The sequence below is a fragment of the Pollachius pollachius genome (assembly GCF_949987615.1).
Source record: "Pollachius pollachius genome assembly, chromosome: 4".
Lineage (NCBI taxonomy): Eukaryota > Metazoa > Chordata > Actinopteri > Gadiformes > Gadidae > Pollachius > Pollachius pollachius.
The window spans coordinates 15,194,344-15,221,347 of NC_136937.1; the positions used below are offsets into that span (position 1 = coordinate 15,194,344).

The 27,004-nt window shown below is 46.2% G+C and overlaps 1 protein-coding gene across 2 annotated transcripts; it reads right to left on the reverse strand.

Annotated features, from left to right (window-relative positions):
* Positions 1-3,834: 3,834 nt before the first annotated feature.
* Positions 3,835-26,907, reverse strand: pik3r1 (phosphoinositide-3-kinase, regulatory subunit 1 (alpha)). Of its 2 annotated transcripts, XM_079734946.1 has the most exons (15): positions 26,768-26,907; positions 25,095-25,747; positions 16,636-16,728; positions 16,460-16,534; positions 15,830-15,961; positions 14,456-14,657; positions 13,475-13,557; positions 8,941-9,148; positions 8,595-8,775; positions 8,327-8,452; positions 8,093-8,235; positions 7,802-7,978; positions 7,617-7,691; positions 7,333-7,503; positions 3,835-6,863 (listed from the first exon to the last, which is right to left on the reverse strand). In XM_079734946.1, exons 2-15 carry the CDS (start codon positions 25,429-25,431, stop codon positions 6,674-6,676), a joined length of 2,193 nt encoding a protein of 730 aa, XP_079591072.1. In that variant the 5' UTR covers positions 25,432-25,747; positions 26,768-26,907; the 3' UTR covers positions 3,835-6,673. The 2 variants fall into 2 exon arrangements, with proteins under 2 accessions (XP_079591072.1, XP_079591073.1); XM_079734947.1 differs by lacking the exons at positions 13,475-13,557; positions 14,456-14,657; positions 15,830-15,961; ... (2 more) ...; positions 25,095-25,747; positions 26,768-26,907 and adding an exon at positions 11,470-11,724.
* Between the last annotated feature and the right edge of the window lie 97 nt (positions 26,908-27,004).

Consider the following 27,004-nt stretch of genomic DNA (forward strand, 5'->3'; position numbering starts at 1 on the left):
CTGTATATATGTATGTATGTATGTATGTATGTATGTATGTATGTATGTATGTACGTACGTACGTACCTATATATTTATAAACATATGAATGTAATGTATGTATGGATGTACAGTATGTATGTATGTATGTATGTATGTATGTATGCATGTATGTATGCATGTATATATGTATATATATATGTGCAGGCAAAAACTCAAGAGGAAAGTCAAAAGGTAAACGCAAACAAAAGTTAAAAGAAAAATATACTGTATATACAGTGTATATATACAGATCTATTTATATCCCGTTACCATACACTATCCTTCAAACACTAGAGCAAGATATTGAACAAAGTATATCATAATTGTTTAACAAAACTCTACTCTTTCCCGTGCTCCCTGCAGATCAAAGTAAGGGTTTAAGTTATGTGGTTGGCCTGTGATGTAACATCCTCAACCAGAGCAAGGCCCAAGGGCCTGCTGGGGTGGGATTACACTTTCATTCAGCGCAGTTTATTTGAGGGTTTAACTGGATAAAATAGGCTTAGCAACACAATGAATCATGAGGCCCATAAACCCCCAAAGGATAGATTTGGTGAGGCCTACGGCAGCGGAGAATCCGTTGGACATCTGTGTTGGGATATCCAGATCCCATGAGCTGGCAGTTTTCACCATGTGCCCTTTTTTTGATCAGCTGATCTTCTTGATGACTGTAAACACAGGGGCATTTCAATTGGGTTTATCATCATGTATCTACCATACCAACTGCTCCTGATTTATATTAAACAATGACCCCAGTTCTGTTTACTTCTCTTAATAAGAATCCCTAAATCCAATATGCATTAAATGAGTAAAAAAATAAGTATCTCTCAAAGCCATAAAAGAAGAAGATTATATGTATGAAAAAGAGGTATCTTTGCATGGTACTAAGATATGGTATGGAGGTTGACCACTTAAGTCGTATGGGTCAGAATACTTTGTACCAGCAGAGCTGTTACTTGGTTCGCTGGTTAGAATGCGTAGTTAGTGGCTACATCCACTGGACTGGACCTAGCATGGTTCTTGGCCATGAAACGAGGGTACCTGCCAACAGATACATTAGCTGGGAGGTCTCAATATGTACTAACTAGGCCTATATTTGTATATAATATATTAATGTTCTATCTATATATGTATAAAGTCTGTTGGAGCTGTCAGGCAGTGTTGCAGTGTGGAGGGATGATGTTAGAGTGAGTGACAGCTCTGCTTAATTGACAGCTAATTAGGATCAATTCATTTTTCCTGAGACACAATTGCTTTCTCAGCCAGTCTGGGTTCTGTTTCCACCCTCCCTCGACAGAAACATTTCCCTCCCTGTAATTTTCTAAGGTTAAAGGTGCTTTGAGTTGCTTTCTAAAACTCTACAGGGCTGCTGGTATTTCTTAAGGACCACTTTATATACACTATTGACTCAATTATTGATTAAAAAGGTCAAAAGATTTTGATCAAAATGCAACCCCTGAAGTGCAGCCAATGACTGATGGACGGCAAAGCGGATCCTACACGAGGGACCCACATCATTGGCTGAGATCACATCGGGCCACAAATCTAATTTGTGAGGTAAAGGCTGTAAGTTTAGTGTTGGTGATTTAGTTATATTCTTTATAACCCGTATTGTTTAGGTCTACAACCACTTTGTGAAATACATTTGGCAGCAGAAACAAGCAGTGAATGAGTGGAAGATCATCTACTTTGACTGGGATGTTTATCTTGTCAAGATAATCTACTTTACTGTTTTATCTTGACTGCTTTTCCTTTTCCTACATCAAGATAAATTGTAAAAAAAACAAAAAAAAAACAGCCTTTTGTTCATATGGCGTATCTTTGCTGGTAGCAATACAACTGATGCATACAACTACTACATCTTTTTAAAGGACGCTTTAAAAGTTTGAGTGACACATTTTATTTGGGGGCTTAGCTTTTGTTTTGTTTTTGCGGCACAAACCCGACTATTGACCGGGAGAGTAGGCCCCATGAAGACAAAGCAATCCTTGTCTAAACTTAAAACCGTTCAGAGATTAATTGGAAATCCATGTCCGTGAAGATAGGAAACACTTCGTAGGCCAACGATAAGGGGAACTTTGTTTCTCATTGACTCCTCTCTGGCCGCATGTCTGCTCGGGAGTCCTTGCTGACTGTTTCCGAGAGATCTGTACAATATTAACAGAGGGTTGAGTAATGCAAATGCCAATGGTCTCTCTATCAGGCCAAGCAAGAGATAAGCTATCGCTGAACTGGTCGCTTTATCTTTCACCCTGCGAGTTTTACGAAAGCGACGTCACGTGTGGGCCGACTCCACCGGCAGTGGAGCGGTCCAGACGTAGACTCAGGCCTGCTATCTATCCTTATGGGGAAAGAAGAGTTAAACTAACCATGCAGGATATTTCTAGAATTGTCTGGATTTCCCCCAAAAACGTTGGACTTGTACATGTCTGCTCATTAGGACTGCCTGGCATATTTCATCAATGAAGTTCAAATAAACATTTAGACCTGTACATGTGTGATTAGGAATTGCCAGCATGTCTAATTTCACCAATGGAATTAGAATAAACATTGAGAATTGTACATGTCTGTCCATCAGAAATGTCTATTAGGTCTCATTTCACCCAATGGTCATGATGAACCAGCAGATCTGAAAAGGATCCTTCAGTACACATCATGTCTCTGATGTAAGGCCCTTTCCCCCTTTAATTCCCAGTGCTGATGTCTGCATCAAAGATTATTGCTGGTAATCAGTGTTGAGCCAACGGCAAGATTAATGTCCCCGGATCAGGGCCATAGGATGAACCTATATTACCATTATTACAGTAATAGGAGCCAGATGGGGGAAAAGTCCAACCCCATGATAATGCGCTTTTGATACACCCTTCTACAATGACAGATCCACGTGGCGTAACAGCCTTTCACTGAGTTGAAACTCAATGATGGATCCAAACCTTCTGTGTTGATCTCCTTCTATGAGGCATATTTGTGATTTTTAAGCATATGTTAACATTTTTAAATAGTTTATTATAGTATTTGTCCTCCCCATATAATAGAAATGAAAATGAATTATTGAAAACACCTGCCTGAAAAATAAGACACAAATGATTAATTATTGCGTATAACATTTTTTGACTCGTTAGAATGATATAACTCTAAAACAGTAATAATGACTAAGTCCTTTTTAAGGTACTGCCCCATGAAGAGAGTGAATGGGACTTGTAGAAATGACTTATGTTGAGAAAATCCACAAGAGTAAAAACAGCTTTGTTCCTAAAAAGCAGTGAATAAACTGCTAGAAGCAACATATTATTTTCTCTAATAAAACATTTGAAGTGTGTGTCTCTACATATTTTATTTTTTTATTTATGAGCCTTTGCCCATGTAAACATGTGTAATAAAGCACCTCTGTAGACCGGCTGAACCACATTCTGGAGCATCATGGTGGAGGTGTGGGCAGGCCGGCCTGCTCCAACACGATCAGGATGGTCCAACCCGTTATAAACAGGTCATGTTGGGTTGATATTTCTACAAGTAAAGGCATAACCACAGCCCAGCGTTTTATGACATTAATCTAATGGTGTCTGTTACTGATAGGCTTGGGTACAGATAGCCTGCATGAGATTAGACAAAACTCATGTCAACATGCTTTGGATCGCGCCACACTGTCATACTTGTTTTGTCTATGAAATATTGTCCCTCCTTGCTGTGAGTGGTCAATCAACGTTCACCAAAACAATATTTGTCTTGAGTTTCAATGACCCCTTTAAACCTTAGAATGCATATTTATCCTGGTTTGAGTGAAGAACCAACAATACAAGAGAAAGCTTTACTTAAAAAGAACAAAAAATGTATTTTTATTTAACAAAGCCCAATACAGGTTTTAAAGCAAAACTGTGGAACACTGGTAAATCAGTCTCATGGTGTCGACGACACACCCAACATGAGGCCGAGACATAAGTCAAAGTCGTACAGAACACAAAAGGGAGAAAAGAAAAATAGATCTTAAAACATAAGTGGTGCATTTTGAAGAAGCTAAGAACAGTTCAAAGAAACCATAATGTGATCAATGACACATTACGATGCCAACAGCCTAGAGATCTACAATGTTTTCCCAAGACAGGAGAATTAAACAAATACATACATTTCTTTCTTACACTAATTACGAATGTTTTAGCAATGCAATGGTAAACTCTGCCTCCAATAAGTCCGAATTATATTTTTGATTAAAGGATATGGGTACTCGGTCATTTATTTTGTAGCAAACATTCATTGTTCCTGTGGTCATTCCTTTTCGAATAAACTCAAATCAATCATATTGACCACGTTTACTTTGACATATTGACATAGGGTGGTTTAATAATATCATTACACCTGAAAATATACACATAGACCATTCCCATTATTAAACAAAGAAAGTACCAACAGTTTTTAGAAAAGGAAGCTGTCATCATGGGAAAGGTAGCAAAACTATTTAAACTAGGTTAATGATCATGCTACTTATCAGGTTAATGTCATTTATAAACATAGGGAACAAAATGTGTTTAATTGGTCAGCAAAACCGACCCAAGTACATTTTTTGTGGGGGAGTTAGGGCCATATCGAAGTCTCTTTTTAAGGCGAGTATATAATTGCAGTATTTGAAAAGAAAAATATCCAACCAAGAATGGCCAGTAATTCTATTATAGTGGTGGTCAAATTAGCGATATTATAGAATCATTCCAGAACGTGCTGTATTTCGTGACACGTGCCGATTCCAACGTTTAGGTCAACGTTGAAAGTGCCAAAGTGTCCGGTCCAATTGAGTTCAATTTGTACTTCCCATAATCTGGCCTCAAACATGGAATACACGATTAAGTACCGTCTTCAAACAAAGCCCACCATCACCACTGGCATACAATAATGCGTTATGAAAATAAAGAAATCACAGACTATTTGAAATGAGCTGATCCACCCATGTAAACACTTAATGCTTTTCTGATACAGAAAAAAATACTAAGTCGACAATGTATATAGGAAGATAGAACAACCTCCCCTGTTTATTCTTATAATTACCATAGCCATGGTCTTTTAAAACAGTTCTGCTTTGATATCTTTTTGTGGTTTTTATAACAAAATAAATCTTTATAATTTTTTTCCGTGTTCAAGGAGATGTTGAAACAGCGCCATACGGCGCATACAGTTATCGTACGACAAGTAGCATACGATGAGTACGGTTATCGTAAGACGTGTAGCACACGTTTATCGTACGACACGTAGCATACGACAAGTACGGTTATCGTACAACGTGTAGCGCACGTTTATCCTACGACACGTGGGGTTATCGTACGACGTGTAGCGTAGCGTACGGCTAACGTTGCAGCTTTCCCCGCTGTGCACACGCTACACACGTACCCAAAGTTTGACTTTTTGCGTTGTTTACGACAAAGATCGTCAAAACTTGGCCTGGCTACGTTAAGAAAGTCACTGTGAGTGAAGCAGCTCAAATACTCAACAAAAGGCTCGGCCTGAGAAGCGATCGGGTTGAAGCGACAGGGCGTGACAAAATAATCAACCTGTCCATCTGTTAGCCAGTCAATAAAGTCATCTGCGATAAAGTATATGTTCTTTTCCTTTACAAATCAAGTTGTCCTTTTTCTCTCCATCTTGGCATTTTTGACAAAATATCCTTTTTAATTACACTGGAAAAAAAAATATTATTTCAAGCAAAAACAAGCTTATATCGTTGGTGGCAACAGAAGAAAATATACAGTTTTGAGAGGTGATATAGAATTGCATAGCCGATCCGATCACAGCGAAACGAGAACTATTCTTTTTTTGGTATGGTACACTAGGTATTATCGCTTTGCACAAGTCCTCTATGTACATAAATTAATAGTTTCCACCTAATCTCTTCTGTTCATAGTTTCACACATTTCCAATAGGTTTTTGTTTCCATGAAGAAAAAGCAAGGGATCTTGACCGCCCAGCTCCAGGGTTGAAGTCCTTTACAAGTCTTTTCAAGAAACCCAAACAAAGTGCCATTTTGCTACATTTATCAGCTGATCCATGTTCTGCTACAAAAAAAAAAAAGTGAATACAAACAAACTAACGTTCACACCCGAACATACACACACAGCTTCCTGATTCAAAATATTTTGGTCACATAAACTACCTCGCACCATCACACACACACACACACACACACACACACACACACACACACACACACACACACACACCCACACAACCCCCCCAAATAAATCAAGACGGTAAGGGGGATAATGTGCGGCCAGTCTCTGTCGCCCGCTGAGGGACCTCCTCTTGTCGGGGGGGGGGGGGGAGACATTCCAGCTGGTACAGCTTGAAAGGAGAAAGCACCGTTTGGAAAGAGAAGGCCTTCAAGTTCGTCACCGTGGAGACCGCTCCGCGGGCTCGGCCTGATTCTGTGCTCCCGCCACAACAGCAACGACCACAAAAATAAAGAAGGGGTTGAATCTACATTCAGGCTCCTTAACGTCATCCATAGCCGGTATCAAGTCTCTGAATAACCTCATTGTCGTTCTCTGCCTCCTGGTGGGCATCAGTCCGTCTGCCTCTTGTGTGGAGTCCGGTCAGAAGGAGACCAAACCAGAAGCCCCCCCTGGGACACGGTCAACGGTTGGGGGGTCCTTGGGCCGCTGCGGGGGGCGTCTCAGCGTCTCTGCTGGGTGTAGACGGGGTAGGCCAGGGTGACGTTGAGCGAGTCGTTGTGCTGCACCAGCGAGGTGTGCTGGTAGTGGAGGACCAGCTCCTTCAGCGAGCCGTACAGGTTGTAGGGCTCGGCGAAGCCGAAGCCCGACGGCGTCTTGTTGATGACGCAGTGCTTCACCTCGCCGTCCACGCTGCAGAGAGAGAGAGAGAGAGAGAGGACATTGGTTTAGAGCCCGCTGACCTCATCTTCTGCAACATTCAATTCATCCACTCGCTGGAGAAATGGGAATGGAGAATGTCCTAGTTTCAGCTCCATGTCCTAAATGAGCAGATAGGGGCCGCTCGCATAAGGACCCCTACTGGGAGACTCCTGTGGCTCCTCCTAGCGGAGTGTCGAGGTGTCCCTGAGCAAGACACCTCACCCTAACTGCTCCAGACGAGCTGGTTGTGGCCTTGCGTGGTTGACAAACCGTTGGTCTGTGAATGTGTGCATGGATATTGTAAAGCGCTTTGAGGGACCACTGGTTAGAAGAGCGCTGTATAAATGCAGTCCATTTACCCCTCAACCCGTACAAGGGCCAGTAAAGTCTTGTAGACTTTAACATGACGTTAAGTTTCCAAAGAGGCGTTTCTGATAATCAACACAGGGAGGGAACGTACACAACGCTGCAGGCGTAGCAGCCGGCTTTGCTGCTGTCCCGGACCAGGAATGTTCCGTCTCTCTTGCCCCGCAGCAGGTCCTCGGCCTTCAGGCGGTTGATGTTTCCCAGCTTCCAGGAGCGTTCGTCGTGGTGGGGCAGGTCCTCGTCGTCCTCCACCATCGAGTACTGACTGCAGACGTGAGAGGTCAGAGGTCAGGGTGGGAGTTGTGGGGGGGGGGGGGGGAAGCCATGCTGAGGCGGGCACATGGTTAAGGAATGAAAAAGGTGGCAACCACAACTCACTCTTCTGTGTTCTCGTTCTTGATGCCCAGCCACTCGTTGAGCTTCTTCTGCCGCACGCCCTTCTGTGTCAACCACCTAGAACAGAGGAGGAGAAGGTCAGCCCCGTCGGGACACACGGCCGACGTGGACTCCTCAACCTCCACGCCAAACACACGTCTACGTGTCGACCGGGCTGAGACACTCACATGAGGTACTGATCCCTGGTCTTCCTCAGCTGTATGAGGTCGGGCTTGATGCTGTTCATCCTCTTGTCGATCTCCCGGTAGTCGGCCGCCTGCTTTTTCAGGTCCTCCTCCAGCCGCCGCTTGCTGTCCACGATCTCGCTGATCCTCGACTTGAGCTTGTCGTAGTTGCCCATGATCCTGGGAGAGGCAGTCGGGGAAGAGGGAACGCTAAGCGATGCCAATGAGTTTGCCAGTCGCCATGGATGGCGAGGTAAGTGGTGATGGTGAGAGAGACGCCGTGCGGTCGCTTACCTTTGGATCTCCTTCTCGTTGCCCTCTCGCCGGAACTTCTCGATGTACTCTTTGCTGTAGCGCTCTTGCGTCTGACACTGCTCCTCGAATATCTTTATCGTCTCGTTGAACGCCTCGATGGCCGTCCTCTTCATTTGGATTTCCTGGAAGAGAAAAAGTGAAACAACCAGGTCAGTCGTTCCGGTCCGACTCCGGTCTTGAGAGCGCGTTGATGCGATGAGGAGCAGCACTTACTTGGGATGTTCGGGTGTACTCTTCGTAGAGCCGGTCGTACTCCTTGTTCTTCAGCTGGTACTGCTGGTGGTACTCACACAGCTTCTTCCCCACCGCTTCGATGTTGTCCTCTTTCACCACTTGATCCTGAGGCAGGGGGGCAACCACAGTCAAGCGTTAGGACCGGGGAGCTGTCATATAACCCTAGCCCCATATTATTTTTACGCGCCCAAACCAGGCAGCTTTATAGCGGCCTAGACGAACAACAGACGTGGCCTGAGGAGCTTACCTGCTGGTGCTTGGAGACGGGGAACAGCAGCTTGACGTCCAGCTTGGGGTTGTACTGGGCCAGCGACTCGTTGCGGTAGTGGTTGATGAGCTCCACCACCGAGCCGAAGGTCAGCGGGTCCGAGAAGCCGTACTTCCCGTCGCGGTGGAAGATCTTGATCAGCTTGTTGTTGCCGCCTTTCCTGCAGCCCGGAAGGAGGGGAAAGAGAAATTAGCCATCGCCCAGCAAGCTCCATGATGCAAACCGCTTACTGCCAATGGAGCACACACATCACACACACACACACACACACACGCATGATGCGCGTGTGTGGTGGGCATGGCAACGGCGAGGGGGAGAGCCTCACCTCAGGGTGAGCGTGTAGTCGCCGTGCATCTTGGTGGAGGCGTCCCGCACCAGGAAGGTGCCGTCGGCCGTGTCCCGCAGCTTCTCGTTCACCTCCTCGCGGGAGATGTCGCCCCAGTACCACTCTGCCTCATGGAGCGCCATGCCGTTGTTGGTGATGATGCCGTTGTTAGTCGCGGGCGCGGGCTTGGTCGGCTTTGGAGGAAGTGCTGCGTCGAGAGGGACAAGGGGGGAGGTTTAGTGTTTCCGTTAGAACGTTTTAGCGGAAACAAACAAGGGGGAATTAGCCCGGGACCATTAGCGCTGCGAGGTATTGATCGGTCTTGAGCGGCGGGGTAATCTCGTTTGCGGGTCTGAAAATAGCCCTGCGTGACAGAGCTGGACGGGTGATCCACGTACTAGTCGATGAGTCACTTCAGCAGAATGGAACCGCTGGCGGCCGCTAGCCTCTGGTCCTCACTTCATTACACCGGGTGCAAATCGCATCACCCCTCGCCGGCCGTAGTGGCTTGAGATGTGCGTGAGGCGCGAGTCAATGGCAAACCGCTTTTAATCAATGAAAGACGAGGCATCAATGGATATCTCGACCACCTACCCCACTCTCCTGTTTCCAAGTGTTTGTTTTATTTGCATTGCAGCTAAATTAAGTCCCACACATTTTTATTACATATTAGAAACTCAAGATCACTGGTTCAAAAATAGGTCCCTGGAGAAGTTATCCACTTGAAAACCAATAAATTGCATTCTTGCTTGTACTACGTCATTGTGGGGGCTGTCATTCTGTCCTTGCTGGCGTCGCCGCCAGCAACGTTGTGACGGCAGAGCCAATAGGAGTCCAGCTAAAAGGGTTATTTTTACCCCACACCTCTGCACTCCCCGTGTTCCCACCTCATTAGCACCAGATCTGCTGCATCTCTGCCGGCCCTGGCAGAACTCGGCCACATGGTTACTGGGCAGAAGACCAAGTAGTGCCAGAGAGCCACGCAGCCCCCCGGTCCACCAGGACCACAGCACCGCATTACACAGACCAAAGCAATGTGGTACATACAGATATCTATCCTATACAGATATCCATTTACCTATGCAACATTTTGAATCCATACACTGACCTAAGCAAGCGACTTAGAAATGTTGAAACATGATAGACCGTTATACGAATAATTAGGTTAAAACCACTGCGGTTACTGTTTTTGAACAAGCCTGTATACAATCAGCTAGTGTCGGGTTTAAATCTCTACAGACAGCTAAACAGACGAACGTAAATGATACAGAAAAATAGGCCATTCATGGTGTCTAATTCAAACAGCCATGAGTTGCATGAATTTTCCGGCGATTCTATTGGACCACACAGCAGAGGCACGGCGTAGCCTGCTCGGTAACGTGTTACATCACTCACCGCAGCCAATCACATCGGGTGTCTGTCACCAACCACTCCTGCATCCTTTACTCCCTGACAGCAATGAGGTCATTCCCGGCAAACCGTTTCCCTGTACCGCCGGTTCAAATCCTCTAGAAAGAAAGTAAAACCTAAACCGCACTAGCAAAAAAACACACTTAAATCCCCTTCTCCTTCTCTCTCTCTCCTCTGCGGTAAGCAGCCCTTTTTATCTCACAGGGAAGCAAAACTGCGCATTGCCTGCGAGCGCAGCACATAACAGCAGACATGCAGCCTCTCTCGTCCTCTTCCCCTCATGCTCTCACTCACTAGAGCTCTGCTGTGGGCTCCCTGGTGGCTGACTCCTCCCCCTCCCTAAGTGTGTGTGTGCGTGTGTGTGTGCGCGTGCTTCATGAGGAGGAGGAGGAGTGAGCCGTCCCGGCGCTGGCTCTCAGACAAGACGGGCTGTGCTGCCGCAGCACGTAGGCTAATGCGCGCCACGCTGAGCGCTCTGCTCCAGAGCCACCCGGGGTCTCACAGCTATGCCTGTAATCCTGCCGTGACACCGGGGGGGCGGGCGGGTCTGGGGAGATGTGTCCTAGAGACTGAGGCCAGGGGGGGTCCTCTAAATAGACCCGGGGTTCGTGGTAAAGATTAAAGATGACACCTAACTGTCAGGTCAGCCCCAGATCTGACTAGCAACCGTTACTGGCTCCGGACCAACATGAAGCCCCACTGGGAGCGAGCCGTATCTATATACATTTTAAATAATATAGTATTATTAGTAATACGACCAACACTATCACACCCGAGAACCAGCTTCTCTCCCTGAACACACAATGCTGACGCAACGTCCCGTCACACTTTTCTCTCCCCCACAATAGGTGATGTATTCAACACTTTAAAGGCTGTGGGGAAGGCGCCTGATTGGCCAGGTGGGACACAGCCTCCAGCAGAGTGGACCCGTTCATAAAGCCCCTCGTGATAGGCTCGGAGGGTGTAGCAACAACCGAGCAGGGGTAAATACCCACTCAGCGAAACCCGGCGGTTTAACCCCTCGGGTCCTCATGTTTAATCACCACTCCGCCCTAAACCTCAATACCAAACGGGGAAAGTTCACTTCAATGAAGAAAAGACAAAGGCCATTAAACTCACGTTGCAAGTTGTGCATTCTTCTTCTTACGATAACCAGCGACTCCTTTTAATGATCCTTTCTCATCACAAGCCCATAACACAAATCATATAAATCCACAGGTTGTCCACCGCGCTTTCAGATGTATTTAAAGCGCGGTGTGGTGTCCTCAGTGATCAGCCAGCTGCAGGTATAATCCCTTCGTTCAGAGTCAGGTGCAACACGTTGCTGCTGCGCGGCCAGAACCTCGTCGGTTAATGATCTGCCGAGAGGCGCGTGTCGACCAGAGGGACTGGGACCGCCTCCTCCCCACTCCTCCCCCTCTCTCACTTCCTGTTGGGGCTGTGCTCAAGTGAGGCTGAGCTCTTCAGGCTAACTCTTCCCCCAGTGTCAGAGCTGCCTTCTGAAGTACCCCCCTCTGTGTGTGTGTGTGTGTGTGTGTGTGTGTGTGTGTGTGTGTGTGTGTGTGTGTGTGTGTGTGTGTGTGTGTGTGTGTGTGTGTGTGTGTGTGTGTAACAGAAGAGCGTTAGGAGGTGAGGGAGGGAGCGGAGTCTTACTTATGATTAACTTGGAAAACTTCAAATATTTGCTGAGCCGAATGCTTTGAGGCAGGCGGGACATGTGTAGGCCCGGGAGGGCGGTGGTTTGGGTGGGGGTGGTAGGTGAGAGGGTGGAGGAACCCAGGACACGAACGCGGCCCCCTGTTAACAAGGCCTGCTCTGTGGAGCACGTCCAGCAACCCAGCGCACCAACTCTAAGTGGGCCTTTTGTCATGGACTTTAAATAGCCCCCAGTCACAGTGGGCGCACACAGACACACACACACACACACGTATGTCATGCATGCACACACACAAAGAGACATATGGCCCAAACTAGAATGAAGGGGTTTTATAGACGTACTCTCCGGCAGCCCAACGTCGGACGTATAATTTGCGCTTCCAAAAATACTTCCGACCTATATTTTCGAGATAGGCATAGTGCGACTGCCTTCTACTTCACATTTTTCTGTGTCTGAGGGACTGAGCGTGACCCTGTGCGTCTGCGGCTCTATTTGCGTCCGGCTCCGTGTGCGTTGGAGGGATTTCTTTCATTTTAAACCGTTTGCTGCTGCTGCTGCTGCTTCCCCCGGGCTGCCAATCAATACGTCCGCCTGCGGTCGGGAGCGTAGGCACCGCAGGTCCGCCCTGCTCCGCGCCGGGGCCCTCCAGTCGAGGCCCCTGGCAGCCCAGAGCGGGCCTGCAGAGCGGCCCATTATATATACCCACCCCCCCTCGCTCCCCGGCAGGTAATAAAAAGTTTCACCGGCCACAGTCAGATGTGGGCGTCTTGAGGCCGGGGCCGCTGCAGCTGCTTTTAGCTAGCCTTATGAAAACACTGCAGTGTCAGGCCACGCTGCACACGTACACACAACCCCAGTCAGAGGAGGAGGGCTTGGGGGAGAAACAGCCACAGTTTTGCCGTTTCTTTTTCTGCTTTGCATACGTTTATGAGTCAACAAAGCTCGCTATACTATAAGGAAACATTTATCGAAATAAAATGAGGCAAACTAACAATACCAATCTCATGACTGTAGAAAAATAAATCAAAATCGACTCTGGCTGTTGACATCCGTTGTTACCCACATGTTTAATGGTAAATAACGCAGCAATTCTTAGAAACGGCAAAATACACACACACTTTGTCCAGGGTTCACTGAGCATGCACCCAGGCCAGATATAGACCTGTGATTGCGTCCTTTAACTTCCTGTGCCGTCTCTATATCGTGAAGCGGTTAAAAAAGTGGTTAGAAACTAATTCCATTCCTTTTCAAATCCTCTTTCTACAAAAAGTTACTCACGCAACAGCTCATCAATGTTGTAGATTTACATTGCTTATAGATTTGAAATGTGTGAATAAAATATATTAAAAAGAAAGCACTATGAAACATTTCTCTTTCGTCTCTCCACAGAAGCAATCTCGGGGACACCAAGAAAACACAGAAGACAGCCAACCACAAGTAACCCAGCGAGTGAACAACAGCGTTTACCTGGAGCTGCCTGGGTCTCGTTCACCTCGCTGGTCACCAGAGCCTCCAGGATCTTCACGTGGACATCCGGGTTTGGCTCACAACTGCATTCCCGGGGAAAAAAAGAAAAGAACAAGACAATAATCACCGGGTGGCCTCTCTCTTTTATTGTTGTACGCACTGTTATTGTTTTATGCAGCGTCTCTGCCTAAAGGAGCCCAGATGATCCGCCTGGGCGCTTTAATTATACAGTAGAGGTCCCCCCCCGCCCCCACCTTCTCCACTTCAATTCCTTGCATGCCTCACATACGTGTGCCTGGGCGGCTCGGGCAGGAGGCCCTGCACGCGTGTCAGTGCTTGTACCCGGCTCGGTGTCTGTGTGTTCCAGACACCGTGTGTCTTGGTTTGTCTGTGATGGAACAAAACTCCTCGAGTGCGATATCGTCTTGAGGTGCGGGTTGTTAGTTTAACTCTCTTCCCCTCCCTCCCTATCTGCCTCTCTCTCCCTCCCCCTTCCCCCCTCTCTCTGTCTCCCTCCATCTCTCTCCCCCTCCCCCACCCTCCCTCTCTATCTGCCTCTCTCTCCCTCCCCCTTCCCCCCTCTCTCTGTCTCCCTCCGTCTCTCTCCCTCCCCCACCCTCCCTCTCTATCTGCCTCTCTCTCCCTCCCCCTTCCCCCCTCTCTCTCTCTGTCTCCCTCCGTCTCTCTCCCCCTCCCCCACCCTCCCTCTCTATCTGCCTCTCTCTCCCTCCCCCTTCCCCCCTCTCTCTGTCTCCCTCCGTCTCTCTCCCCCTCCCCCACCCTCCCTCTCTATCTGCCTCTCTCTCCCTCCCCCTTCCCCCCTCTCTCTGTCTCCCTCCGTCTCTCTCCCCCTCCCCCACCCTCCCTCTCTATCTGCCTCTCTCTCCCTCCCCCTTCCCCCCTCTCTCTGTCTGTCTCCCTCCGTCTCTCTCCCCCTCCCCCAACCCCTCTCTCTCCCTCCGTCTCTCTCTCTCCACCCACCTGGCGAGCTCCTGTCTGAAGAGCACCCCGCTGAAGATCTCGCCCAGGGCGCGGGCGGAGAGCAGGTTCTTGGGGCCGTGGTGGCAGACGCGGGAGAAGTGGCGCAGCAGGTGGTGCAGTGTGAGCCAGTACTGGGCGGGCAGGTTGGGCGAGCTGGGGATGGAGCGCAGCAGCTGAGCGCACTCCTCGGGGTTCGTCACTTCTGCGGAGGGAGGAAGAGGAGCGTTCGTCAGCGCTGGGACCCGAGGCCATGAGCCGTTGGTTATCACGAGTCAATGCAGTGATACGCATCCACACACGGTTAATTAGCATGTCACTAATGAGGCTGGTGATCATTTACTTAACTGAGGTCATGGTGTTCATGTTAACCAAGGCATTCATTTATACTTATTTAAAATAGTTATGGTTAACCCTAAGCCTTACCTATGCTGATGCTATATAATAATGCATATTACTGCATTTACTAATCTGAACTCATTGTTCCACTGAACGTTTAAAAAGAAAAGCCCCTCAATAATCACATTTCCCAGAATAGGTGCTAAAGCCTGCGTGAAATGTTATCTGCACGTGTCTCTCTCTCTCTCTGTCTGGTCACAGTTTTAAGGCACATTACATCAAACAATGAGATGAGAAACACTGCAGGAGAACAACCACAGCATGTCTTGTGGTGGAAAATAAGTGTTTCCATTGGCTGGCAAGAGAGATGCCACAAGAGAACGAGGAAGGCAATGTTCAGTTGACATTAACCGCACCTGCATCCTGTTTCTGAAACCCTGTGACAGACAGAGAACACATCCTTGCAGAAAACCACCAGAATGAAGAAGAAGGACTGAGAGGAGTTAGAAAAGTAAAGAAACAAAAAGGACAAACTGTAGAAACCGAGGAGAAGGGTAGACGTTTAGCAAGGTAGCGAGTCATTTTGCTTGTGAGCTGAAAAGAGGCAAATATTGACGTTAGTGGAGTCATGTGTTCAAAGGTACTGGGTGTTCGATAGCGGTCCATAGGTGGGGGGGGGGGGGGGGGGGGGGGTTATGCGAGCACTTCCAAACGAAAGCCAATGATTAACTAGAAAAATGGTATGTCGGGGTTAAGGTACAGCCAAGTGACAACACTCATAAAGCCTGTCTCTGGAGACACCCGTACGAGACGCTAACAAGATAGTGTTATAAAAGTAAATTTGAACACCATTAAAAAATGTAATATTGAAGTGACTCATTTTATAGGACATTGCATGGCACGCTTATTACGATCTGCAAACAAAAAGGTATGATTATGCAACACTGTTGGGAAAGACGACTAGGGAAAGACTTGGGAGCTCGTGAATTATTGATGATGTAATTTGGACTCTTTAAGTGCTCCGTTCCTCTCCCTCACCTTGGGCGGTCTGCACCATCTGAGCGTACACGGCGGGGGGGATGACCGCCTGGGGCAGGTCCTGCAAGTAGCGGAGCACACCGTCACAGAGCCCGGCCAGGTCCAGCTGGTCAAGCTCCTCTGCGGGCTGATCTGTTCAAACACACACATCGATTTGGCTTAGAGGCCCGTGATGGTCGGTGCTTCCCCGGATCAACGATGACACAGGGCCGTTGAGTTCGGATCGGGAGCAAACGGTCCGGCCTTTACTGGACTTCAGCCTCAAACATGCCACCCTGTGCAATGTGTGCCACATGGCGTTGGGCCGAGACTGAGTGGTGGAGGTGAACGGCACGTGGGGGTATAAAGTCATTCTTCCGTTTTGTCATGTATATTTGACCACTTGCTACGCTCTTGGCTGCACGAACTACGACATTTTACATAAAGGCATTTTACGCATTGAGGATTTTTCAAGAGTTAAATCACGATCACTACCGTCCGTTCAAATATGTTCACAGAATTTTTAAAACAAACCCATGTCCCTCTGTACATGTATGCACATCCTAACAGACACAACTGCAACATTTATACCAGAATTAATATGGTACATGCGGGGTCGATGGGGCCCTAGTTGATAGAATGGCCGCTTACCGGATTCAAAGCACTGTCTGACTTCCAGGCCAGCCCCGGCAGCGAATGTCCGATACAACGTTGGATTATCCAGACCTGAAAATTACCAAGATACAAGAAAACGTTGCCTGTCAGAGTCAATGGCAAAATAATCAATACCCTTGATCAGATTTGGTAGGGTAGAGGGGGTGACTCACCTTTTCTTTCAATGGCCTCCAGCAGGGAAGCCAGCATGGGTGGTGCCGTCTCCGGGGGGGCAAACTGCTCCGTCAGGTCCGTCAGAGCGAACCCTGATAGGGGGGGAAACAAACAGAGGCCAGGTTAAGAGACAGACTCGTCCTAAAGCCGTCGCACGTGGAGCTTAAAGCGTTCCTCAATGAGGTCGAGGCTTTATCCATACAGCCGTGTATAAACACAACTACTGAACAAGAGGCAGGGATGTAAAGATAATCCTAGAAAACATGAGACAAAGCAGCAAAGCCTATTGACGGTATGGAAAAGACTCCCTTTTGATTGAAGAATTGATGAAATGCACAGTGGGAACACAAGTACTTAAGCCAGACATGTTCAATCCAACATTAACCAATTGCCTAGCCAGCTGTGGGTGTGGGAGATTGGTTAACATTACTGCTCCTCTATGGGCACACAAAGGCATGCACACCAAAGCTGTCTTTGGGTATGGAAGTCTTTCTTTTCCGCCACCAACCACTGCAAAAACTCCAATCTACGCTAGTTTCCATATACATAAGGCACTGAACATAATGATAATGTTTGTCATGTAAAATGGTATGGTAACTGTTCAACTGATTTCCATGTAAAAAAGACTATTGTATCCTCAGTCTGATTTTGTGGGGTAACCTGACCATTTGTCAGAGCTTCTAGGGAGCAGAAGGCGCAGCAGGACCAAAGGAGCACTAGAATCACCATAAGGGGACCACAACCTGAAGAAAAAACAAACCGAAGGATTCAGAAAGCTGGGGCTTCTGGAGCTTCTGGGGCAGCAGAATACATTATGTTAGCATATGGTGGGCCAAGCGAGTAAAGCAAACACCCTGTGAAATGAGGTGAGGCAGGTCTTCGTTTTCTTTCCCGCCTCCACTACTTTATGCCTTAGATCTCAGCACCCAGGTGCAGACATGAAAGGAAGAAGGCAGTGGCACAGATTTTATTTGAACTTGAGAAAAAAAATTATGTTTGAAAAAAAAAAAAAGGTTTTTCTAAAAGACCTTGCTGTTTGAGGGCAGAGTCTGCAGTTTCAAAATGCTGAGGTTTTACGAATGAAGGGCCCTTCTGTGCGCAATAGTTTCTCTTCGAGGAAGGCCGAAAGGTAACGCATTCGAGGAGGTACATTAAACAGGTCTTCTGAAAAACACATCAACACAAACGCTAGTCAGTGCTAATGTGGAAATACACGCTGATGCCAGCAGATCATTCACTTCTCCGTTGAATTCTCCACCGAACCCTCACACCACTCCTTAATACAGCGCATGTAGGCCGATACAAAGTCTTCGGAAGAAAAAAGAAAAACACACAGCCAATATTTCAAAGTTAATGTAGGACAACTGGCCATCTGGGAGACGTTATTGGAAGCGGAGAGAGGGGGCTTTCTGAGAAGCCGTGAAACTTTGAGATGGAACACGAACATCGCCTGCCCCAAATATAGCTCTAGACAGGGGTCTGCCACTGCACACCTTGAGACTAACCTTTCTCCCAGACAGACACCCAACACATATGACCCCCTCACCCAGCCCACTTCTCAGAACCCTTATTCACAAGCTGTAGCTTTTATGTACCCTGCCCTGAACATTTTCCGTGTACTAAAAACAGTCACCTCGTCGTTGCAACAATTAATCAGGAATTGCTGTGACTTGCGAGATTTAAGCAGCAACAGACACAAAACCAGTGCTTATACTGCAAGCTACACTTCTTAATTCGTGCCGGCTACTTTAAGGCTGCAAGCAATGTTCCCTCAAACGGCTCAGGGCCTGTGTGAGAAGCACACATCTCTTCTGCAAATGCACCAGCTAAAATCAGAGTGGTGGGGCATGTCAAACGAACGACCTGACAGCCCATTACGACCGGTCCACCAGAACCCTCTCTCCTTAACTTAAATCGTAGTCACTTGCAAACTAATGTTCTCTTGGAGTTGCATGGAGCATAAAAAGCCATTTAATGACGGGGGTTTTCAAGGAGTGCATGAATGTGATGACTGAAACCCTATTGAAGGCAAACAAAAACACGAGGTATGGGAATAAAAAAAATCTGCTTCAACAGCCACAAAAAAACTGAAATACTGATATTCTAGCATAGCTGGATGTAGTGTTTCAGACTTAATCGTTGAATCTACAGATGTTGCAGACAATGGTAATCTTTTGTTTTATGCTAGAAGCTTCCACAAAGAAGAAAATGTTATGGGAGGCCCTGTTAAATGTATCCCTTCTTAAGAAACCAGAGGAGAGTGGTATAGCATGCCCTAAAGGAGATGTTTATAAGGTGAGGGATGGCTCTGAAGTGATCTCCACAACAGATGGGTCCTCTGCCTCAATGCAGCACAGCTTTCTCTCATTTTACAAGACAAGAAGAAGATAGATATATATGGCTATACTCAGGCTTTTATACTTTTAAGAGAAGGTTGCTAGTTCAAGACCGCTGGAAATCCTTGCAGGTCTTTTAACATGCCTTGGGTCACCCAAAAATTTATCACAGTTAGAGTTTGAGCAAAGAGAGATTTTTATTCACTCAGTCATGAAATAATGTGAGGGAACATCGATATGCAGTAACAAATAAAGAGTCAACATGCACACATGTTTCACTTGGATTCCCTGTCTTGTGGTGGCTGCGTGCTTCTTGTCTCCATGACTAGTGTCCAAGTATGTGTTTATTTACCCTAGCGCCCCTGTGAGGGGCTAGGGATGGGCCGGGAAGAGTGGGTCCGGTTACTTCTGGGTACTGCGGAACGACCTGCTCGTTTCAGCACCCATGGAAACGGGTCGGGTAACTCACGAAATATGCCAGACATTTTTTGAGATACGGGCGGTGATTTCCAGGAGCGTTGGCGCGGGACTAATCAGAAAGTGCCGTCGTACTTCTACCCCAGGGAGACCGCAATATATCACCATTGAGGAAATAAATGCATTATTTTGGTAAGGCGAATCAGTGAGCAAATAATCAAAAAGAGATGATTTTCCCTTTAGAGCCCACATATTCTGCAATTCCATAACAATCACTAGTCAGGGCGTCCAAATAACCAAACAAAAGCTGCACGCACACCAGAGTAGTGACAGCTGCGGTCGAAACCTCCAGGATTCTGATCTATATTTATACCGCCGCTGACAGCGAGATGGACTTAAATGTGCAAGTAATTATTAAAAGCACATGTTGCTTCATTGGAAGTTGTGCGGGGTGCTACAGACTGGACTTTTTTGTCCAGACTGGACATCATTTGGCATGAATTTGAATTGGTTTAAAAAACATTTCTTCAATGTTGACTCCAAAGTCCAAGTGCATTGGACCAAAGTGCATGCATGGACCCCCACTTCCTATTAGGGTTTCTGTTCCACTAAAGGTATCTGATTTTCCGGGTATTTGTGTTTAACTTTATTTTGCACCAAATGCAAAGCAGAGTTGATAGGTAAAACCACAATTATTCAAAAAAATATTGACTTCCTCTTTTTCAAACTGCCATTTATTTTAGTACTTATCATTTGATTTATTTGATGTTATTAAACATAAACATTATGTGTCACCTAATTGAGATGTGAAAGCTAAATGATCTCTCCTTATTAAAGCAACTAAGGAAACATACAATACAACAGTAAAACATACAATAGACTAAGCTCACAAAGCTGGAGGCTGGAATTGGTCAGTATTGTTGCATTAAGATGCTGTGATATAATCTACGTTTGTCACAGTTAAATACACCTAGTTTTTAACCAACTATTTTTGCATTAGCATGAGGCAGGCTTCAATTTCAACTGGCCAATGGATCGTTGGAGTTTATACATTTGACTGTTAACGGAGAGTACTTGAATGGCTTGCATGGCACTGGAATGACAATGTCGCCCCCTAAAGGAGAGAACATGCACTACAACAGCCCAGGGCTAACCAATGAGAAGCCTGTTGCTACAGCTTGTTGATTAACCCTGTGCTGACCAGAATAGAAGAACGTTCTTTACACAATAGCTTGTCAAGGCAGTTTGGATTTAACAAAAATAAATCCAATAAAAAAAGAACACTCAGTTTGCTTAACAGCTTCCAACAACAGTCAACAAATCAAATCAGCCTAAAGTAAAAAAAAAACAACAACGTTATCTACATTCATCTGTAATTCACCAATAGTGTCTTGAGGTCTGCAACTAATCCAAATAATGTGACAGACTGTAGCTAAAGCCTATCTCCTTTGATCCATAAGTATGGGTTTAGCATTAGCCACCACATGTAGTGATAAAACATAAGCCAAGGAGCCAACAGGATCTGTCTGGAATGGATACTGCATTACATAAGTCCACACCTCCAGGGCACATGGGCCTCACAGCAACTAGCTGTGCTAGCTATCTCGAGCCCTCCTTCTCTCCAACTCTTTCTAACAATCACATACTTCAGATGCCTTTTTTTATGCAACTCCTCAGATTTTCTTCTCTCCGTCTCTCTTCCCTCTCTATATCCCCCCCTCCCTCTCTCTCCCTTTCTCGACATGTTTTCTAAAGAAGATTTGCCAATTTAGACTCCAGTCTCTAGAGGTGATCAAGTAATGAAACACATGTGCATGCTCTCACGCACCCAGGCCCATAAAGCACTGTGTTTCTGGAGCGGTGAAGGCCCCAGCGCCGCTTGCTGGGTGCTGAGAAGAAAAAAAGATCCTAATTACAATGTGGGTGGATTTTACTGTTACCAAACACCAGGGTTGCATTCATTTTACTTTTTTGGGCCATTTTAGCAGAGGAAGGTTTGTGAGATTGTAAAGTTGCTGTTTATATACGTGTAGACTAGAGTCAACTTGAGTATATACTTTTGAATAAGACCGAAACATTTACCCTAGGATTTATTACTATTTGTACGAAAATATTTTGGGGAATGCAAAAACATATTTTAGTCTACAAAATGAGATACCCTTCACAAATGACAACTATCTAGTTAAAAAATTTAAAAGAGTCGAGTAGAAGTCGTTCAGATAACTTTACCCACGCTAAAAAAGTAGTGCCTACGTCCCTATTCACCACACATCCACCGGGCACATTGTGCACCAAGCTACTGCAATCAGCATTTAGTACAATACTGATTCATCACAATGCAACAAATTGGTCTAGCATGCAGTCTGCGTTCCACCAAGAGTTCCATTACATTCCCACCTCCAGCTGCTTTAGGGCTTTATCAAAACACAACATAGACTTAACTACTGCGTTATTAAACTCCACTGCACATTAACAACATTCCCAGTAACTGCCCATGGGTCCACCTTAGATGTGTGGCCTACAAACCACACAATAGTAACATTTTAAAACGTGACCTCACACATGAGAGGGAAGGTTCAGCAGGTTGGAACATCGCAGAACATGGATGGTGTCATGCTGAGCTAGGACCTTTAGAACCGGTATGGGTGGAATGCAGCCATTTGCCTTGCCTGTTTCCTCAGAAATGTCGCCAGACATTCAAAGCTATTGTGGCAGAACTTATCCCTCATATTCATGACCCTATGTATAACATAGCCTAAGCTATGCTGGTTGGTAAAAATTCCCCTTTGTACATTTGGCTGCAGCTAAACCATCAGATGCATGACACAATGTTTCATGTTTGTTAACTATGCTAAGCTATGCCAAGAATACCTAACTTCATGCAACTTCTTGAGACCTTTGGACCTCTTGAGATGTGAGAGGACCCAGGGTTTATATAATAACAGAAGCCCCCCTGTTGCCACATCTCCAATATCTGAAAACAGGATATAGGTCTGTAGAAAAGCAAACAGAAATAGAACTTGAAAAAAAAACCTGCCTCAACGGAACAGATGTGTGCAGAAGAAGAGGCCCTAGAAAAGGAACAGAGCGTTATCTTAATGGCAGAGCACGCACACGCACACACACACACACACACACACACACACACACACACACACACACACACACACACACACACACACATCCTGCCTCAGGCCTCAAACCACAACATGTTCGGGTTTGGGCTTTCAGAAAAAGCCCCTTCACCTTTATAAAATAGAGAAGAAAGCGTGAATGTTTAATTTCAATTTGCAACCAAAAGCAGAAATGAAAATCACACATAAAATAATAACTCAAATGTTTCAATGGCCAGTGATTCCGTGCCTAACTGAAAATAAAAACCGGCGGTAAGCATTCAAACATTTCCTTGCACAAAGCTCAGCTTCTCCGCGTGGCTCAACATGCAGAGTATCAAGAAGATATGCAGAGCAGCTCTCCACTGTTTTGAATGATATGCATGGCCAAACTTCCAAGTGTCACATTATATAGTCAAATGTGTTCAAAAGACCAGACTCAAACCCAGTAGACGGAGGAAGCGAGGGGAAACAATAGTCTACTTCCATTCAAACATTTTAACGGTCTACTTTTTCTGGGTACAAAGCCGCTGGTTGTTTTTCTTTGTCTGTGTTAATCGGTCTACAAAACAAGGTTTGGCGTCATTCTTCCATTATGACTGCCAGAAATGGAATAGAACAGAACACTTAAGGCCATGGACGATGGCTCGGCTAGCCCTGACCAGAAAAAATGTCAAATTACCCCCCTCTAGCCGAGCACGCTAGGTGGTAACTAGTACCAGGCAGCGAGGAAATAGAGCAATGGCACGCCAACCAGGATTGGAAATCACTTTTGAATCACTTCTATTCTCCAGTGCTTTCTCTACTTCGTAATTAACGTAAAACTTGAATTCATAATTGAACGCATTATCTATATGCATTCGTGTCTCGACGAAACAACTCGGACCTCGCCCGACCGCACATCTCGTCGCTAAGGACCCAACCCCTGCACAACGGCATAACCGCGGCCCTCCTTTCAGCGCGGCGGGCCCCAACACACACATACTGTGTGGAGTGAGGGGCCCGGCCAAGGAGCGACTCCTCGCTAGGGCTTCAGAAATGGGGGCCAAGCGCTGGAATGAAGGGGCTAAATAGTTTCCCAGCACTCCCTTGTTCTCTTTCTTCTCCACATCTGCTGCTCTGATGTAAACGCCCGTGGCTCACGGGGACCGGCAGCCCCGGCTCCAGCGCTTGCACTTTCCACCTCTCTCGCAGCGGCAGAGGGGCCTCCTCCAGGAGCACTATCAAAACAACCCGGACAAAGAAGGCCAAGTAAGAGGGAAGGGCTGGGGAAGGAAAACGAAAGATGCGGGAGAAGAGAGCGAGTGGGTGGTGGTGGATGTGTGGGGAGGGGAGGGTCATTGGCAGTCAGCAATAAATCACAAATGTTGTGTAGCCGCAGATCCATCTCCCGCCATAGTGCCTGGCCCTCTTATGAGCCACCCCCCACTCCCACCTGCGCCCCTCAACACACACACACACACACACACACACACACACACACACACACACACACACACACACTTTGCCTTGCTGCAGCAGCTCCAGCTCCCCGACCCCCCCCTTCATATTGCCCTCCCCTCAGCATGCAAGGCCGTGCAAAGAATTTCACATCCACACCGCACGACGGACAGAAAGTTTTAAACACTGGCCGTCGACTGCAAAAAAAAACGAGGGAGAGAAGACTTGGGTGACGTTGACTATGTCCTATGTTTGCTTCAAGACTGGGTGAGGGTTAAACGCAGATTACACTGGGGAGGTATTTAAATCTTAATACACTGGCCTTTTGCAGCCCTTAGGGATGGAAATAACTCCCATCGTCCCAGAATATTGCAGCTGGATAAGAGGGTCACACTACATTAGGACCGGTCCCGACTAAAATAAGGAATAAATAAGAAGATATCTGCCCTTAACATTTTCTTCGGTCAGAATTTTATGTTTATTTACATACAGGCACATCCTGTTTACTGTTTCTCAATAACATCAACACGGAGAGCACAGGGCCCCATCTGAAATAGGGACAAAAGTAAGGAGTCCGTAAATAGCCATCATTCAGAAGAGCCATTCTGTGCTCTCCCTCCCAACGCTGGATTTCAGATGCTGCCAACCACACAGCTCGCGATTCATGAGGGCCAGGCCTACAACCAAACATCTCTTCACTTTGATGTTAGGATAGAAGCTCTTGATGTGAACAATGTGATGATAAAAGTATACAAGTTCAAATGTAAGCGTTTAAGATTCTGCTAACTGAAAATAACTATTGAACTTATAGTAACTTCCTCTAATCCTAGATCTCTAGCAAACTAGCATTAGAACGTTGGAACGAAAAAACATGTGAAAACATGAATAGAGTCTGGGTTGAAAAACTTCCAGCCCATCCATAATTCAAGTTCAGACAAATCACCTAACTCATCATCCACCGAAGACAAGGAGACTTGAGATAAGGAAGGAAGTCTTTCAAGGGAAAGGTGGGTGCTGACGACAATTTCAGAAAAATTGACTACGAGAACACTTTGAATGCTGTCCCCACGGTGATGCGACATGACGGTTTTTCTGCAATTCACAATTTGGATTGACACATCGGGGTACAACAGGAATTGCGTTCCAACTCACCTTGCTCCGAATCTGAGTCTGCCCCCGTTCTGGAGGTGGCCGGGGCCAGGGGCAGGGGCCGGAGGGGTCTCTGCTTCGGGGTCGGAGGGGAGAGCCATTTCTTCCCGATGTACTCCACGTAGGTCCCCGGGAAGTCCCCCTTCACCTGGGCTGTTTCGTTGAACCCCGGCAGCCAGCCGATATCGTCCGGCCTCTGCTCCAGGCCCTCGACGTAATCCAGAGCGAGGAGGGCCCCCTTGCTGACCGTCAGTATGTCCCCGACGTGCAGGTCAATGTCCTCCTCCCGCTCCTTCTTGTAGTCATAGAGCGCTCGGTACTGGTATCCTTCAGCGCTCATGCTGATGGTAACGTCAGAGCTTACTTAGTAAAAGAAAAGGTATTGTCTTTTAACTCCAAGATACTTCTTTGACGCCAGTTCCAACAGAAAACTGCTGGGTGTCGTTTATTACATACAATATCCCGGAATAAACAACCAGAAGATGATAATGTTTGTAAATCAGAATCAACTCTGAGTTCTGAATTATTATTATTACAATGTTTTAAGTGTCCTTTTGCATATGATTCAGGTAAGGAACCAAGTGCATGTCTGTTGTCCGCACTGCTCCGGGCCCATCAGTGGAGCTGCAGCGGCTCCTCCAGAATGCAACAGAGACCTGTAATATGAGAGGGGAGCCATTTTCACAACGTTGCATAAGACATTTTTTCAATCGTGTATAATGTCAGTATTGTTAACATTACTGACCAATTTCCCACAAAGCTATTATTATTCTTTTTTTTTATACAAAAAAAATAATATAAGAAGATCTTTTCAACTGAATTACCGGGGAATGGTGTATGATGACTAAGGAAATATAATTACTGCTAAAAATAATAATACAGGTCATTCAACTTTGCTCTTTATCACATGTAATATGTTGTTAACTTCTAAAACGAATTGTTCCAAAAAGCTACAAACGCCGTACACACATGCAATAGCAATCAACGCTTCTGGTAAATAGTTACAGAGAGTGCATTGTCACTTACAGTGCACATGTTACAACATACAACTTTCTCGTTGAGGCCTTGACATTTTCATTATCATTACACCAGTCACATTAATTTGCAATGAATCACATTCACATCAACTTTTAATAACCTCAGCAATGCAACGTCCAAAACCTCTAACGCAAAAGTTTCTACAACCCGAAAGCAATCAGCGTGACTCCGTCTCAAAGACACCTACACGAGAACAGCATCACCCCGTACTGATCTGTTGTCATAAATGAATTAGACACACTGATGAGAAAAACAACGGCGTGTTCTGTCCCCATTAATAAAACCTCACGGATGCTAACAGTAGCCGCCACTGCTGCAATAGCCAACACGACAGCACTGTTCGTGTTATACACCTCATTCCGTCTCATTTCTAACAGTTGTTAATAATAATACAATAATGCAAAGATGTTACATTCTAGAGATGATCCGTCATACTCCCTCAGACGCTGATCGCGACGTCTACTGAAGCTTTCCTTTAAGTTATTGATAACTTGTAGCAGGCAGCGAACCACAAAGCTAAGTTAGCAGGTTAGCTCGCGCGGCTACACGGACCCATTCGAGCGACGGGCTCGTTCGGGTAAATCCCAGAATTATCCAGTTTAAACACAAACCCAAGTTAGACCATATTAAAAACAAACCTCAATGCAATCTTCGGTACTTCCGCATATTCAGTGGATTGAAGACAAAGCATTCACAAAAGTTTTAAGTCATGGTTTATAGAGCTGTACCGCTGCTGGTCGACTTTAACCTGGTTTTCTCCGCACAAGCGCGAGGCGTTACAGCCCACAGGACAGGCTCGAGCTCGGTGGGTGTCAATCACGGGACGTCACAGCCTCCCGGGTAATGTAAACCCAGCGCCATTGGCTCAGTGTAAC

Coding starts and splice junctions, on each gene's coding strand:
- pik3r1 (XM_079734946.1), bottom strand. CDS start 25,431: ATGAGCGCTGAAGGATACCAGTACCGAGCGCTCTATGACTACAAGAAG. Junction 15,962..16,459: donor CAGACAGTGCTTTGAATCCG/GTAAGCGGCCAT, acceptor GTGTTTGAACAG/ATCAGCCCGCAGAGGAGCTT. Junction 7,979..8,092: donor AACGAGAAGGAGATCCAAAG/GTAAGCGACCGC, acceptor TGCCTCTCCCAG/GATCATGGGCAACTACGACA.